General features: G+C 59.5%; 1 protein-coding gene across 3 annotated transcripts in view; it reads left to right on the top strand.

The window, feature by feature from the left end:
- Window positions 1–10,693, top strand: part of ZNF316 (zinc finger protein 316) — a 30,049-nt gene extending 19,356 nt beyond the window's left edge. For all 3 annotated transcript variants that reach the window (XM_060284480.2, XM_030846018.2, XM_060284479.2), the window contains one exon: window positions 5,410–10,693. In XM_060284480.2, the coding sequence (XP_060140463.1) occupies window positions 5,410–7,724 (2,315 nt within the window). In that variant the 3' untranslated portion in view covers window positions 7,725–10,693. The remainder of the gene's footprint in view (window positions 1–5,409) is intronic.
- The last annotated feature ends 2,271 nt before the right edge of the window (window positions 10,694–12,964 follow it).

Genomic DNA, 12,964 nt, shown 5'->3' with positions numbered 1-12,964 from the left:
GTTTCTGGGCACAGATCTGAAAAGCCACCTGGAGAGGAAGGGGCTGTAAGGCCTCCACTGGCCAGTCTCTCCACACATGGTCTGGACGTGCCCCTGTTCTCCATGCTTCTTGGAGGGTCCTGGGGTGGATCCTTTCACAGGCTCGAGCCTGGGTGGTCCCCACAATGTGCTCTGTGAACCTAGCTGGGGTTTGGCAGCTCGCAGAAGGGGCAGGCTCGCTGGGCCAGCGCCTCCGCCTTCCCCTGTGGGCCGAGGTGGGTGCAGGATGCAGGCATAGTCTTCCACGCGTCACCTGCCTCCCGGGAGGGGCTGTGGTAGCGAAGGCTGGGGTCAGCTCGGGCAGAGCGAATCCATCTGAGGTCCCCCCTCTTAACTGTCACTGTAGCCTGTCTGCCAAGCGCTTCCCTCCCCTTTTCCCCCTGCGCTCATTTCTGTGTAGCTGAGCCCGTTGAGAGTTGCGAATTGCTGGGTCTGGGCAGGACAGCCGGTTCTGAGCCTGGCAGAGTTTCTGTATTTCTAGATCATAGTCTTGCAAAACACAAGCATATTCATCTCTTGTGCTTCTTAACAAGCTGGGCCACACATAAGGTTTGGACTCTGGCCACACGCGCCCACTCAGGTGCCCCGGCGCCTCTGAGTGCTGAATGAAAGCCTCCTTGCTCTGGCTCCCCTCGACCACCACCTCCCGCTCCCTGGTCCTCACCCATCACTGCCACCTCTCTCCTCACCCGGCTGAGATAGTACGCTCCCCCATTCCTTACAGATGCCCGGTGTGGTCGCCTGGCAGATCCCTGCCCGTGACTGAACCCCATTTCCTGCGGCCGAGCATGTCCTCGTCCCCTTGGCCTGGTGGCTCTGGCCTTACTTCCTCGTCGCATTAGCTTTTCTGCTCTGCAGGGTGGACCCCACGTGCCCCTGGTCCCTCTGCTGCCCCTGGCTGCTTCCCCACCTGCCACTGCATGTCCTCTTCTCTCCTCTCTGCAGGTGACCCCAGCTGGGGCCAGGGCCTTAAGTGCTGCCCACCTGCCCATTCTCAGCCTCTCTCTCCAGCTCTGACCTTGTCTGTCCCACCGCCTGCTTGATGTCTCCACTTGGGTGTCTGAGGGCATCTCAGAGTGAGCTAAACCTGAAGTGGTACCACGTCTCCTACCCCAGGCCCCGCCTGCAGCGTCCCTGGCACGTGGTGGGCCTGGCTGGGGCCCAGGTGGTCCTCATCCCTCTGCCTTCCTCACCCCACCCCTGGCGCAGGCATGAGGTTGTCAGGCATGTGGCCACGGGCGTCCCTGAGCTGCTGGCTGCCCCCCACCCCTAGACTTCCCTGGGCACTCGGCACAGTATCTGGGATCCTCTGCGGCCTGGGGGTCTGCACCCTGCACACACCCATAGCTCTTCAGGCTCAACTCCAGCGACAGCCTTTCTCTTCAAGCTCTCGCCTGCCTCGGGGCTTTGTACCTGCTGTTTTCTCTGCCTGGAGTGACCTTCGTGTGGCTGGCTCAGTGTGTAGGTCCCACTTGGGTGTGTGTGTCCTCTGACCGCCTTGATGTCGGGAACCTCCCATGTCACTCCAGGACGTTCCCTGCACCCGCAGCCCTCGGCGAGGTCTGGGATGGCCGTGCCCAGGTGCCTGCCTCCTCGTTTGCTCCAGCGGACTCTGTGAGCGCGCGCTGTGTTTTGTTCGCACCTGTGCCGTCTCCACAGTGCTCGGCTGATGACCCCGCTCCCTGACTGCTGTTCCTGCCCCTCGTGTGAAAGTGAAAGGTAGCAGAGCAGTACAATAGGCAGGACGGAACCGGCTTAAACATTACACAGGAAAGGAGAGAGAGAAAGTTTAAAAGCAGTCAGGTGAAGCACACCGAAACGAGAGAATCTGATGGCTGGTGAGCGCGATCAGCGGTTCTGGAGAGGCGCTCAGGGGAGGACCCCCTCCCGGAAGATGTGTCAGCCTGAGGACCCTGCAGCGGGGAGGATAGATCCATCGCAGAAGCCCAGCCCTGCCGGGAGCCACCACCTCCCGGGCGACCGGACTCCTGCTCAGAGGGAAGGAGGGGCTATTGATGGCAGCCGGACGGGGAGGAAGGAGCCCTCCTGCGGCTTTGGCCACCCCCTTGTCCACGTCCTGCCTTTGTGCCTGGGGGCGGGGCTCTCCCCGAGCCCACCCTGAGTCTCGGTCTGGCCGGAGGGTCAGGAGCAGGTGCTGACCTCACACACACGACTGCCTCCTGGGCCCTGTGCTGTGGCTGGGTCCCTCGGGGAGGGGTTAGAGCAGACCTGCAGCTGACTCACCGTGAGGCCAGGCCTGGGGACAGGTCTCGGGAACGGGACAGGACAGGGGCAGAGGGTGCTTGGGGTGGGAGTCATAGAAACCCTCGGCTTGGTTCTCGGGGCAGAGCAGGTGTCAGGCCACCTCGCAGCAGCTCAGGGAGCAGGTGCGCCAGGCAGGTGGCTGCGGGGCCTCCTCCCCGAGGCCATTTATTCGTGCCTGAATAAGGCACTTACCAGGGGCGCCTTGGGCGTCTGCTCACAAGGCCACTGGTTGGCCCCCGCGAGTGTCACCAGGCTCCGAGCGCGGGCCCTGGCCTAGCTAATCCTCACCCAGCGTCAGAGTCCTTAGGGGCGGACATCTCAGGGAGATGAAGGGCCAGCTCCCCTCCCCAGGGTCCACTTGTCCACTCGCCCCCTGTGGCTTCTGGAAGAGGCAGCTGTGTTTGACCTTCTGGGCCATGCTTGGGAAAGGCCCGCCCCCCCCCCGTCAGAGCGTCTCCTCTGCCTCAGTCCGTCTCACGAGTAGACCTGACGGGTCCTCACTTGGATCCAGAATAGGCTTGCATCCGGGGCGCTAGCAAACCCCCGGGGAACCCTGTCCCCACTGCAGCCGGGGGGAACGCCGACAATGGACACCCCCGCCCGGGGGCCCAGACCTCCAGATCCTGGGCCACTTTGGCGGCAGAAGATGAGAACAGAGCCTGGCTTGGAGGCAGGCTGCTGTCCCCGAGTCCCCTCTGGTGGCCCTGCTGCTTCCCAGAGATCTTGTCTCGGGGTGCAGCCAGGGAACTGGATGCCCTTCTTGTCCTTTACTCAGTGTCAGTGGTGGCCTCTACCAACTTGCCTTATGTTTAATATTTTCTCATTTTTGGATAATGCCAGCTCCAGAGCCAGTGATGAGGTCAGGTCCCCTTCTAGGATCAGCCCCCTCTGCAGAGCGCAGCATTGTTTGATGTTTGGGGTGGGGGCAGGGCAAAGGATCACCTCCCCAAGTGGGGGGCTTTGCTACTCTCAGACCCCAAGGAAGAGGTGTTAGTGGATGAGTCGTTGGGACCTAGCCTGTCCCCCGGCTCTGAGTAGCTGAGGCTGCCAGCTGGGTGGCCTGGGTGTCCACTTCTATCCAGCAAGTGCTACTGGCCCTTGGCTGGGTCCTGGGGCACATTCCTACCACGAAGGAATTCCCCGACTTGAACCCCCTGCCTTAGGGACTCCAATTAAAACTCCTCCAGACACTCACCAGAGTCTTAGGGAAAAGCCTTTTTGAGACTCACTGGAAGAATTTCCAGCTAATCTGACCATGGGCCCAAACTGCCCGTCCCTGCACCAGCTCCCCTCAGGGGTGCTCCAGCCTTCACAGTGAGGAGCTGGGCCTCTTCCGTGCTGTTCAGCCACTTCTCATCCCTCCCTCACCGTGGGTGGCAGTTGGAGATGAACTCAGCTTAGTAACAGGAAACCACTGTCCTTTATTTAAAGCATATTTTTACTATAATCGTATATTGTTACTAACTACAGAAAACTTAGTATTGCAAAGCATGAAGAACTAAAATAACCCGTTGTGTCCCTTTATACATGTTTCCTTCAGAGAAGAAATCATGTCCGTGCACTTTGGTGTCTGGCTTTATGTCACTCAGCACTGTGCTGTGTTTGCCCACGTGATTCATCACCGTATGTTTGGGACGCTATATAGAACACAGGACCAGGGCCGAGTCAGGACGGGCATCCCTCCTGGGCCCCAACCCCTCCTCGGGGACAGGACTCAGGGACGAAGGCCCACCCGGTCAGGTGATGGCTGACACCAGCCACAGCCTTGGCAGGGGACCCGGGAGTGGTGGGGAAGGGGATTCCTACCTCTGTGGGGGAGCTTGAACCTTCCTGGTACTGGGATCGTGAGGTGGACTACACTGTACGCGGCCACGGTAGACACACACGGGGCAAGGTGTACCAGAGGCAGGTGGCACGCAGGTTCTCTGGAACACCTGGGCTGCCGTGGACGAGGCCTTTTTCTTTGTTTGTTGTGTGACTCAGTGCCTGCTTTGTAAATATCAGATTGGCCAAAAAGTTCGTTCGGGTTTTTCATAACACCCTACGGAAATCACGAATGAACTTTTTGGCCAGCCCAATACTAGTTCCCTCCTGGGTGCATTCATGATGGCAGGCACATCACTCTTATAAACCGAATCCCTATCCTTACTCTGCACTGAAGGGAGCGGTCAGGGCGCTGCTTGGTGGAGGAGGGATGGAATTACAGGACCCCAAGGCGGGTCCTTAGCCTTCTGTGATGGGAAGATGTTTGCAGCTCACCCAGTCTCAGTCAATTTGGGACCGTTTCCCAAGTGCACAACCGCTCAGAAAGCCAAGCTTCAGAGAGGCTCAGCGGGGAGGCTGGGCTGTGCCTGCACAGTTGCTGGAGCCTTCTAGGGTGTGTGCAGAGAGCTGGGGCCTACAGGCCCCTCTAGGTCTCCTTGGCCCAGGGCAGACTTTCCTGGCTGTGCTCTGGGGGTGGGAGGGAGAGCCCTGGATGCTGGCCAGCCTGAGACTGGTGGAGAGATCCAGAGGAGGGATGCTAAGCAAAGCTTAGGTGTTACAAAGGCAGGTCCTCAGTGGCCGTGCTGGTGCTGGAGTCTTGGCTGCCTTGGGCCAAGCAGGTGGGGGGGTGGAGTTCTCCAGGAGGCAGGGGGCTTTGGGGAGAACACACCTGGCATCTCTGTCTCTTTTTCTGGGCCCTGGACCCCTGTTTTGGGCTTGACACCTGGTCTCACAGGAACCCACAGGCAAGGTCACCCAATTCGTAGGTGTCCCTATTCTCAGCAGGGTGGCAAGCCCTGAAGGGAGCTGGAGGTCTGGAAAAGGGATTAGTTGAGGCCATTTGAGGAGAGTCCACGAGGTGAGGGAACCCCAGCCTTCCTAGGAGGGACACCCGCGTGTGCATTTCTCCTGTCTGCACAGTTCCTCCTAACTCAGGGAAGAGGCGTGCACCATCTCTCACTCCCGTGGAACAGAGGCGCCCTCACCCCGGGCTCCGGGCTCCGAGCTCCAAGAACCTGGGGTCCTGCAGAAATCGCTCCTTACAGGAGCAGGAGTCTGTAAGCGGCTTCTGTCACGGCCTCTTCTCACCTCTCTCTCCTGGCCTTCCCTTGTCGCCTTCAGGGGCCTGGTTCTGGACCGACGACATAGAGGACCATGAGGAGGAGGACGACGAGGACTTCCTGGCAGAGGTGGCCGAGGAGGAGAACGAGCCCCCAGGGCTGTGGTCCGCGGCCTACGGCGTGGGGGACGTGCCTGGGACCTGGGGCCCCGACGACTCGGATTCGGCGCAGACTCCAGAGGGGTGGGGTCTTGACCCCGGCGGCCTTGGGGTCCTGGCCGAGGGGTCCGAGGCGAAGCCCTTTCTGCAGGGCCGGGAGCCGGGCGCGAGCCTGATGGCGCCCTGGGCGTTCCCGGCCGCGGTGACCGCTCCAGCCGGGCGGCCGGAGACGACGTGTGACGTGTGCGGTAAAGTGTTCCCGCACCGGTCCCGGCTGGCCAAGCACCAGCGCTACCACGCGGCCGTCAAGCCCTTCGGCTGCGATGAGTGCGGCAAGGGCTTCGTGTACCGCTCGCACCTGGCCATCCATCAGCGCACCCACACCGGCGAGAAGCCCTTCCCGTGTCCGGACTGCGGCAAGCGCTTCGTGTACAAGTCGCACCTGGTCACGCACCGGCGCATCCACACGGGCGAGCGGCCCTACCGCTGCGCCTTCTGCGGCGCGGGCTTCGGGCGCCGCTCCTACCTGGTCACGCACCAGCGCACGCACACCGGAGAGCGGCCCTACCCCTGCCCGCACTGCGGCCGCAGCTTCAGCCAGAGCTCGGCGCTCGCGCGGCACCAGGCCGTGCACACGGCCGACCGGCCTCACTGCTGCCCCGACTGCGGCCAGGCCTTCCGCCTCCGCGCCGACTTCCAGCGCCATCGACGGGGTGGCGGCTGCGCGGAGCCCAGCGGCGACGGCCCTCGGCGCGAGCCCTGTGAGACGGGGCCCTTGGCGGGGCCCGAGGAGGCCGAAGCCGGGCCTGAGGGGCCTGAGGTCGACGAAGCAGACGGAGAGGCCGAGGGAGAGGCCGAGGCGAGAGAGGCGGCGATGGAGGCGCCCACCCCCGGGAGAAAGGATGACCCCGAGCTGGACAGGCGGTTTCTGGGGCTGGGCAACGGCCTGGGGGAGGGCGAAGGCCCTTCCTCGCACCCGCTCGGCTTCCACTTCCCCGTGCACCCCAAGTCTTGGCTTCACCCGGATGGCTTTCCGATCTTGGGCCTCCCGGACTTCGCGGAGCGGCTGTCGACCGACGGGCGCCCCCTGCCCGGACCCCTGGGGGGCCGGCTCTCCCTGGTAGAAGGCGCGGGGCTGGCCTGCGACCCTTTCGGCGGCGGTGCTGGGCCTGGAGGCGGCGGCGGCCTGCGTGCGTTCGGGCCTGCAGTCGGGGGGCTGCTGGCGGAGCCTGCGCCTGCCGCGCTGGCCGAGGAGGAGAGCCCGTGGATATGTTCCGACTGCGGCAAGACGTTCGGGCGCCGCGCGGCGCTGGCGAAGCACCAGCGCTACCACGCGGGCGAGCGGCCGCACCGCTGCGCCGACTGCGGCAAGAGCTTCGTGTACGGCTCGCACCTGGCGCGCCACCGCCGCACGCATACTGGCGAGCGGCCCTTCCCGTGCCCCGAGTGCGGTGCGCGCTTCGCCCGCGGCTCGCACCTGGCGGCGCACGTGCGTGGCCACACGGGCGAGAAGCCCTTTGTGTGTGGCGTGTGCGGCGCGGGCTTCAGCCGGCGCGCGCACCTGACGGCGCACGGGCGCGCGCACACGGGCGAGCGGCCCTACGCGTGCGGCGAGTGCGGCCGCCGCTTCGGGCAGAGCGCGGCGCTGACGCGACACCAGTGGGCGCACGCCGAGGAGAAGCCACACCGCTGTCCCGACTGCGGCAAGGGCTTCGGCCACAGCTCGGACTTCAAGCGGCACCGACGCACGCACACGGGCGAGAAGCCCTTCCGCTGCACCGACTGCGGCCGCGGCTTCGCGCAGCGCTCCAACCTGGCCAAGCACCGGCGGGGCCACACGGGCGAACGGCCCTTCCCGTGCCCCGAGTGCGGCAAGCGGTTTTCGCAGCGCTCGGTGCTCGTGACACACCAGCGCACGCACACGGGCGAGCGGCCCTACGCCTGCGCCAACTGCGGCCGCCGCTTCTCGCAGAGCTCGCACCTGCTCACCCACATGAAGACGCACCGCGGCACGGCGGGCGCGCCTGGCCAGACGCCGGCTGCCCCCGCGCCCAAGGCCGAGGCACCCGCTAAGGGGCCGCCGAGCGCGGGCGCAGGGACCGGGTCCGGGGAGCGCGGCAGCACCCTGCTGGAGTTCGCAGGCGGAACGAGCTTCGGCTCCGAGCCGACGGCCGCGTTCGCGGGGCCCTCGGGCGCCTACGAGGAGAGCATCATGTGAGGGCCCCAGGCCGACGGAGGCGCAGCCCGCTAGGCCACCGGCACCTTGCGGCTCGAGCGCCGGCCGCTGCGCGCCGGCCCCTTGCTCTTCTGGCCTCAGGGAGCTGAGGGTCCTAGTCCTGGTGCGGTGCCTTCACCTCAGCCCCGGTGCACCGCCCCCCGGCCTCGGGCTTCCCTCCTGTCCGGCCCCAGAGAACCGGCCGCCGAGCTCAGATGGCCGTACGGGGGGCGTAGGGGGAGAGGAGAGCTGCGCGCGGAGCAGATGGGGACAGGGGGCGGCCACCCCGACAAGAGACTGCGACATCACTGGATCGATGCGGTGAGGCCAAGCGGTAGGGATGGCAGGCGAGGTGTTATTTATTTTACTCGGATTCCGATATGGGTGGCCCGGGGGACAGGTGGCTTGTAAGTTAGTAACTGGGTTTTACAGCGAGGGAGGGGAAGCCCTTGCATCAAGGGAGGGTGGGGTGGTCGAGGGCAGAGCGTATGGCTACTCCAGGGGGTTTGGCTGATGACTTCTTCCAGTTCCTCAGCGGGAGACTTCAGGGGCCTTCCGGGCATTCGAGTATGTCCAGAAAGTTTTGAGGACGGTGTGCGTGGCGAGGGGAAGCCTCGTGGGTTTTCAAAGGACGGTGTTCTTCCCTAATCCGGGGTCGGGGGTGAAGTGGAGATGCACCTGGGAAAGCTTTTATTCTGTCGACTGTGGATATTTATTTCCATGGCTTGTGTGGCCCGAAGAATCTGGGAGGAGGAGAAAAACCCGGAAACCAAATTGTGGCCCCAGGCAGATGGGTTGCAGGTGTTCGCAGGGTCCCCAGGGAGTTTGAAGCCTTATTCCCCAGAGTCGCTCGCTGTCTTCACCCCACCTGAGCACCGAGAGCAGCCCGGCCGTGTGGGTGTTAGTTTCAGCCTCCCGTCTGAGTCCTTTGGTACTCTTGCCTGGGAACGCTGGAGGCGGCATACTCGGAGATCCTCTGGGAGCCCAGCAGCCAGGGACCCCAGCCGTGGGCTCCCCGGCTGCCACCTCTCCCTGAGTGGGTGGACACACGGGGCCCTGCTCTTGTGAGCCCGCCGCTCATTTAGATTTAATAGACAAGTGTAAAGTGACAGAGGTTGGTAGTAGGGTTGTTTCTTACCTCCCAGGATTAGGGCCTTATGACCGCCTCGGGTCCGTTTAACTCTGCTTCTGTCATTGTTCTACACTAGGAGCAAGTGGTGTTTCTGGTTAGGTTCCCGTCTCACAGAGTGGGCAGTGAGTGGAGGCACCGTGGGCCGGGCTGTCTACACGACGGTGGTTCACCTCTGGGGGTTCGGACCTGAGCCCGTGGCTCAGTGACTGACCAACTGTCCAGCTATGCAAGGCCCGCAGCCGGCCAGCGCCGCACCTTCCAGGCTGGGCTCTTTCGAGCCACTGGGTCACCTGCAAGACTTCCGCCCCCTTAATGCTTTGGGGGCCAGTGTGAATGGGGCCAGAGAACTGGGATTTTGAAGCAGCCGCATTCCCTTTTAGACCTAGTTCTTTCTGTTTTAGCACAGACATGGCCCTGGGGCCTGAGAGCCAGCACCCGGGCGCTAGAGACCGGGGCGGGCGGGAAGGGGCCCTGGACGGTGGTGGTAAGAATGGGCCTGGCTGGGTGAGGGCGGGGGTGGGCGGGGTGCTGAGGAGGACAGGGGTTCCCGCAGAGGCGCCGGCAGCGCTGGGCGGTGCCGCCTGTCCCTGGGCGCTCTCTCCCAGCTGCGAGAAGGAGCCTCAGGAAGGGCCCGGGGCAAGCTGCGCCCGTCCCGCCTGGCACAGCCCTGAGTACCCACCTTCGGTGCCCCTCCTGAGCCCAAGCTGCCCCGCCCCGCAGCTGTCAGCAGGAGGACCTAGCTTTAATAAAGAGTGGACAAACGAGCTTTGTGATTGGATTCCGTGTTGTTGCCGCTCCTCAGGGACCTCAGGGAGGCCCTGCAAGGCGTCAGGCCCACCTTGTTCCTGCAAACGATCTTTAGAAGTTTCTCGTCTTAGAAACTAGAATTGGCCCGTGAGGAGTCACCCCAAGAGAGCTTTGGCCCCTGCCACCTGTGTCCACTGTGTCTTCCCAGAGTCCCCAGTGGGCCCACACACTGCCACCTGCGTCTTGTAATATGCACACCTATATCAGGACATTGACGTGTGGAGGACTGTTCTAGCCAGGTCCCCTTCCTGGTGCTCCAGACCCCTGTTCTGAGGCCCCAAAGCCACATGGGTTTATCCAGGCTCACCTGCTCTGTGCCAGGGCAGAGCACCCCCCCCCCGCCCCCCGGGGCCCCAGACACCTTCCTTTGAACTGAATTATTGAATTCTCACCACATGGTGTCCCCATGACCAGATCTGACCCTCCCGTCCTTTCCCCACAGATTTGAAAAATATGAAGTAAATTCTCTTTTCACGTGTGATTTGGGGGCATCAGAACAGAAGCCAGTATTTCAGTGGTAGATGGGCATTAAGACCTAGTTTAAAATGGATGGCCTTGAGGATCTTAAAGTCTATTCAGAAAACTTAAGTTATTCCCTGATAGAGCTTACAGTTATCCAGCCAGATACTTTATTTTAGAGGGGAAATAAGGCAATTCTGATGGTCATAGAAAAAAAGTAGACAGCCTCCCTGGTTTTGAGAGGATTTCCAAATTTCTGGAGTCTGATTAATTCCACAGATGTCAGTCTAGCATCTCCCGTCATTGCCAAGGAGGAAAGGAAGCCCCCAGGGCCCCTTGAGATGTGACCCCTGAAAGCTGGTGCTTTGAGAGTCATGAGGCCCTGAACACCCTCTGGTCTCCACTTAACCTTTATTGCTTGAATTTCCCCATCCTCCCTTTCTCCTGACCCTTTCACGTAATCTCTTCAAACACTTCCTTCTAACTTCTTTCTTTTCCTAATTGGCTACATATGGAATAAAGTATTTTGAATTTTTTGGTTATATTTATTAAATAAAGCTTTATGATCCTTGTTCATTATTTAATTTTTTGCTGATTATAAAATTCACGCTAGTTGTAAAAATTCCAACAGTGCAAAAATGTGTTAAGTACACACTTTTCATTTCCTAAAGAGTCACACTACATCCAGCCATCAGGTACCATGGTTGCTCCAGGTGTGGGAGCACATTTCTTCTATGTACGTGGAAATGTTGTAAAACTAGGGACATGCTTTACATGCTCTCTTACAACTTTTATCATTTAACCATGTGACATTCTTTCTTACCTGACAGAGCTACCTCACTCATTTTAACGGCTCCATCATAGTATTTTCATTTTGTGACTATACCGTCATCTAGGTAACTTCTCCATAAGTGGCTATTCGGTTGTTTCCAACTTCTCACTGTTGCAAACAGTGCTTCAACATAGATTCTTGTACATATAGCCGTGCAGTTATGTAGATTTTTAATGTACCTGTTTATATGAGGTAAAGTCCTAGAAGTGCTGTTCCTGGGTCAAAGGGCGTGCATATTTAAATTGGGAGATGTAGCTAAATTGCCACCGAGTACGGCTAACTCCAGCCCGTCACTGTACGTTCCCAGCGCAGTGAGAGAGTGCTAGCGGTCCGTGGCCACCTCAACACGGCACGTCAGCATTCAGTTTAGTCTCGGTTCTTCATTTTACAGAGAAGTGAATGGCTTGCATCCCTCTATTTCTTCTTTCTTTCTTCCTCCCTTCCTCCCTCCCTCCCTCCGTCTCTCTCTCCCTCTCTTTCTTTCTTTCCTTCCTTCTTTCTTTCCTTCTTTCTTTCTTTCCTTCCTTCCTTCCTTCTTTCTTTCTTTCTTTCTTTCTTCCTTCCTTTCCCCCTCCCCTCCCCTCCCCTCCCCTCCCCTCCCCTCTCTTCTTTCTTCCTTCTCCCAGCACATGCAGCATGCCGATCCCAACTCCCTGACCAGGGAGCTAACCCGTGCCCTTGCAGTGGAAGCTCGGAGTCCCAACCATTGGGCCGCCAGGGAACTCCCTCTGTTTATTTTTAACATATAAATAGGTTATTATTATTTTTTTAAACCCGTGGCCTTTGCTAAGGTGTTTCTGTGGCTGTGGATAGAAAGTGTCCCCACCCAGACCAGGTTGGCCTCTCTCAGATTACAGCTCCTTCACTGTTTGTGTGTGACCTGTGCTTTCTGCTGCAGCCTCTCCCACGGTTCCAAAGAGCCAATAGGAGGTCCCCTTTCTTTCTGTTCATTCGTTCAGCAGAATCCCTGAGCAGAGCACCTTACTGTGGGCATGTTCAGTGGCCTCCGTCCTCAAGCCCATTAAAACATTCTAATCCCCCAACTCAGTGCTTTGAAAACTGGCTTGTAATCCACAGTGAGAAAAACATTTTACATAGTTGTGACCTAGTGCATGTGCTCATGCAAACACACCCACACACAAACACACACACTTTCATGAACCAGTACTTAACACTTACTGCATTTTTTTATCCCACCATATTTAATCTATTTCATTAAAAAAAAAAAAAAAGCTCAACCCATGATGAGTCATGACCTGCAGTGTGGAAACCACAGTTTGGATTCCCCTGCACCCCAGCCCGCTTCTGAGTGAGAACCTCCCCCGGCTATGGGGGCGGGGGGCGCTTTCCCAGTGTTCAGGAAAGCAAAGACAAGAGGCTAGGCTGGGACCCTGCAAGACTTCTGTTCAGATGCACCTCTGTCTGAGCTGCTGCATCTAAGGCCATGAGGGGACTAGGGTGGACCTTGGTGACCTGGGCAGGGGTGCGGAGGCTGGGGAGCTAGGACAGTGTACCTTTCTGGATGCCCAGAACCCTTTTCTCCAGGGACTGGGTATGGGGGATGGCTGCCTCTTCTCCCTTCTGTCCTCTTCCCCTTCCTGTCGCTTCTCAGAGAGGGGGAGATGCCAGGGCTGGTAATAATAGCCGCTCACACGTCTACAGAATCTGTATCTTAGGCTCTGTTCTGAGCACTTTATGTGAATTAATTCAATTTAATACAACAAATCTATTATTGTTAGTCCCATTTTGCAGATGAGGAAATTGAGACACAGAAGTCTCCTGCCCAAGATTTGCCATGATTCAAGTCCAGGCAGTGTGGTTCTCTGGTGTGTGCCTGACTCTTTCGGGAATTGGAGTTGATGGGCAGAATAGTGGACTCCTTTAATGGAACAAGTCTTTCTTGGGGTCAACCTATCCCACCCACATTGGGTGTGCTGACCCCCTGATGATGGCCCAGGGGAGAGCATAGGACCTAACCAAGGAGTTAGATTGGTCCCTTCAATGTGGAGGGGG

The sequence above is a fragment of the Globicephala melas genome, chromosome 15 (assembly GCF_963455315.2).
Source record: "Globicephala melas chromosome 15, mGloMel1.2, whole genome shotgun sequence".
Lineage (NCBI taxonomy): Eukaryota > Metazoa > Chordata > Mammalia > Artiodactyla > Delphinidae > Globicephala > Globicephala melas.
This window is presented reverse-complemented; position numbering and strand designations above follow the sequence as displayed.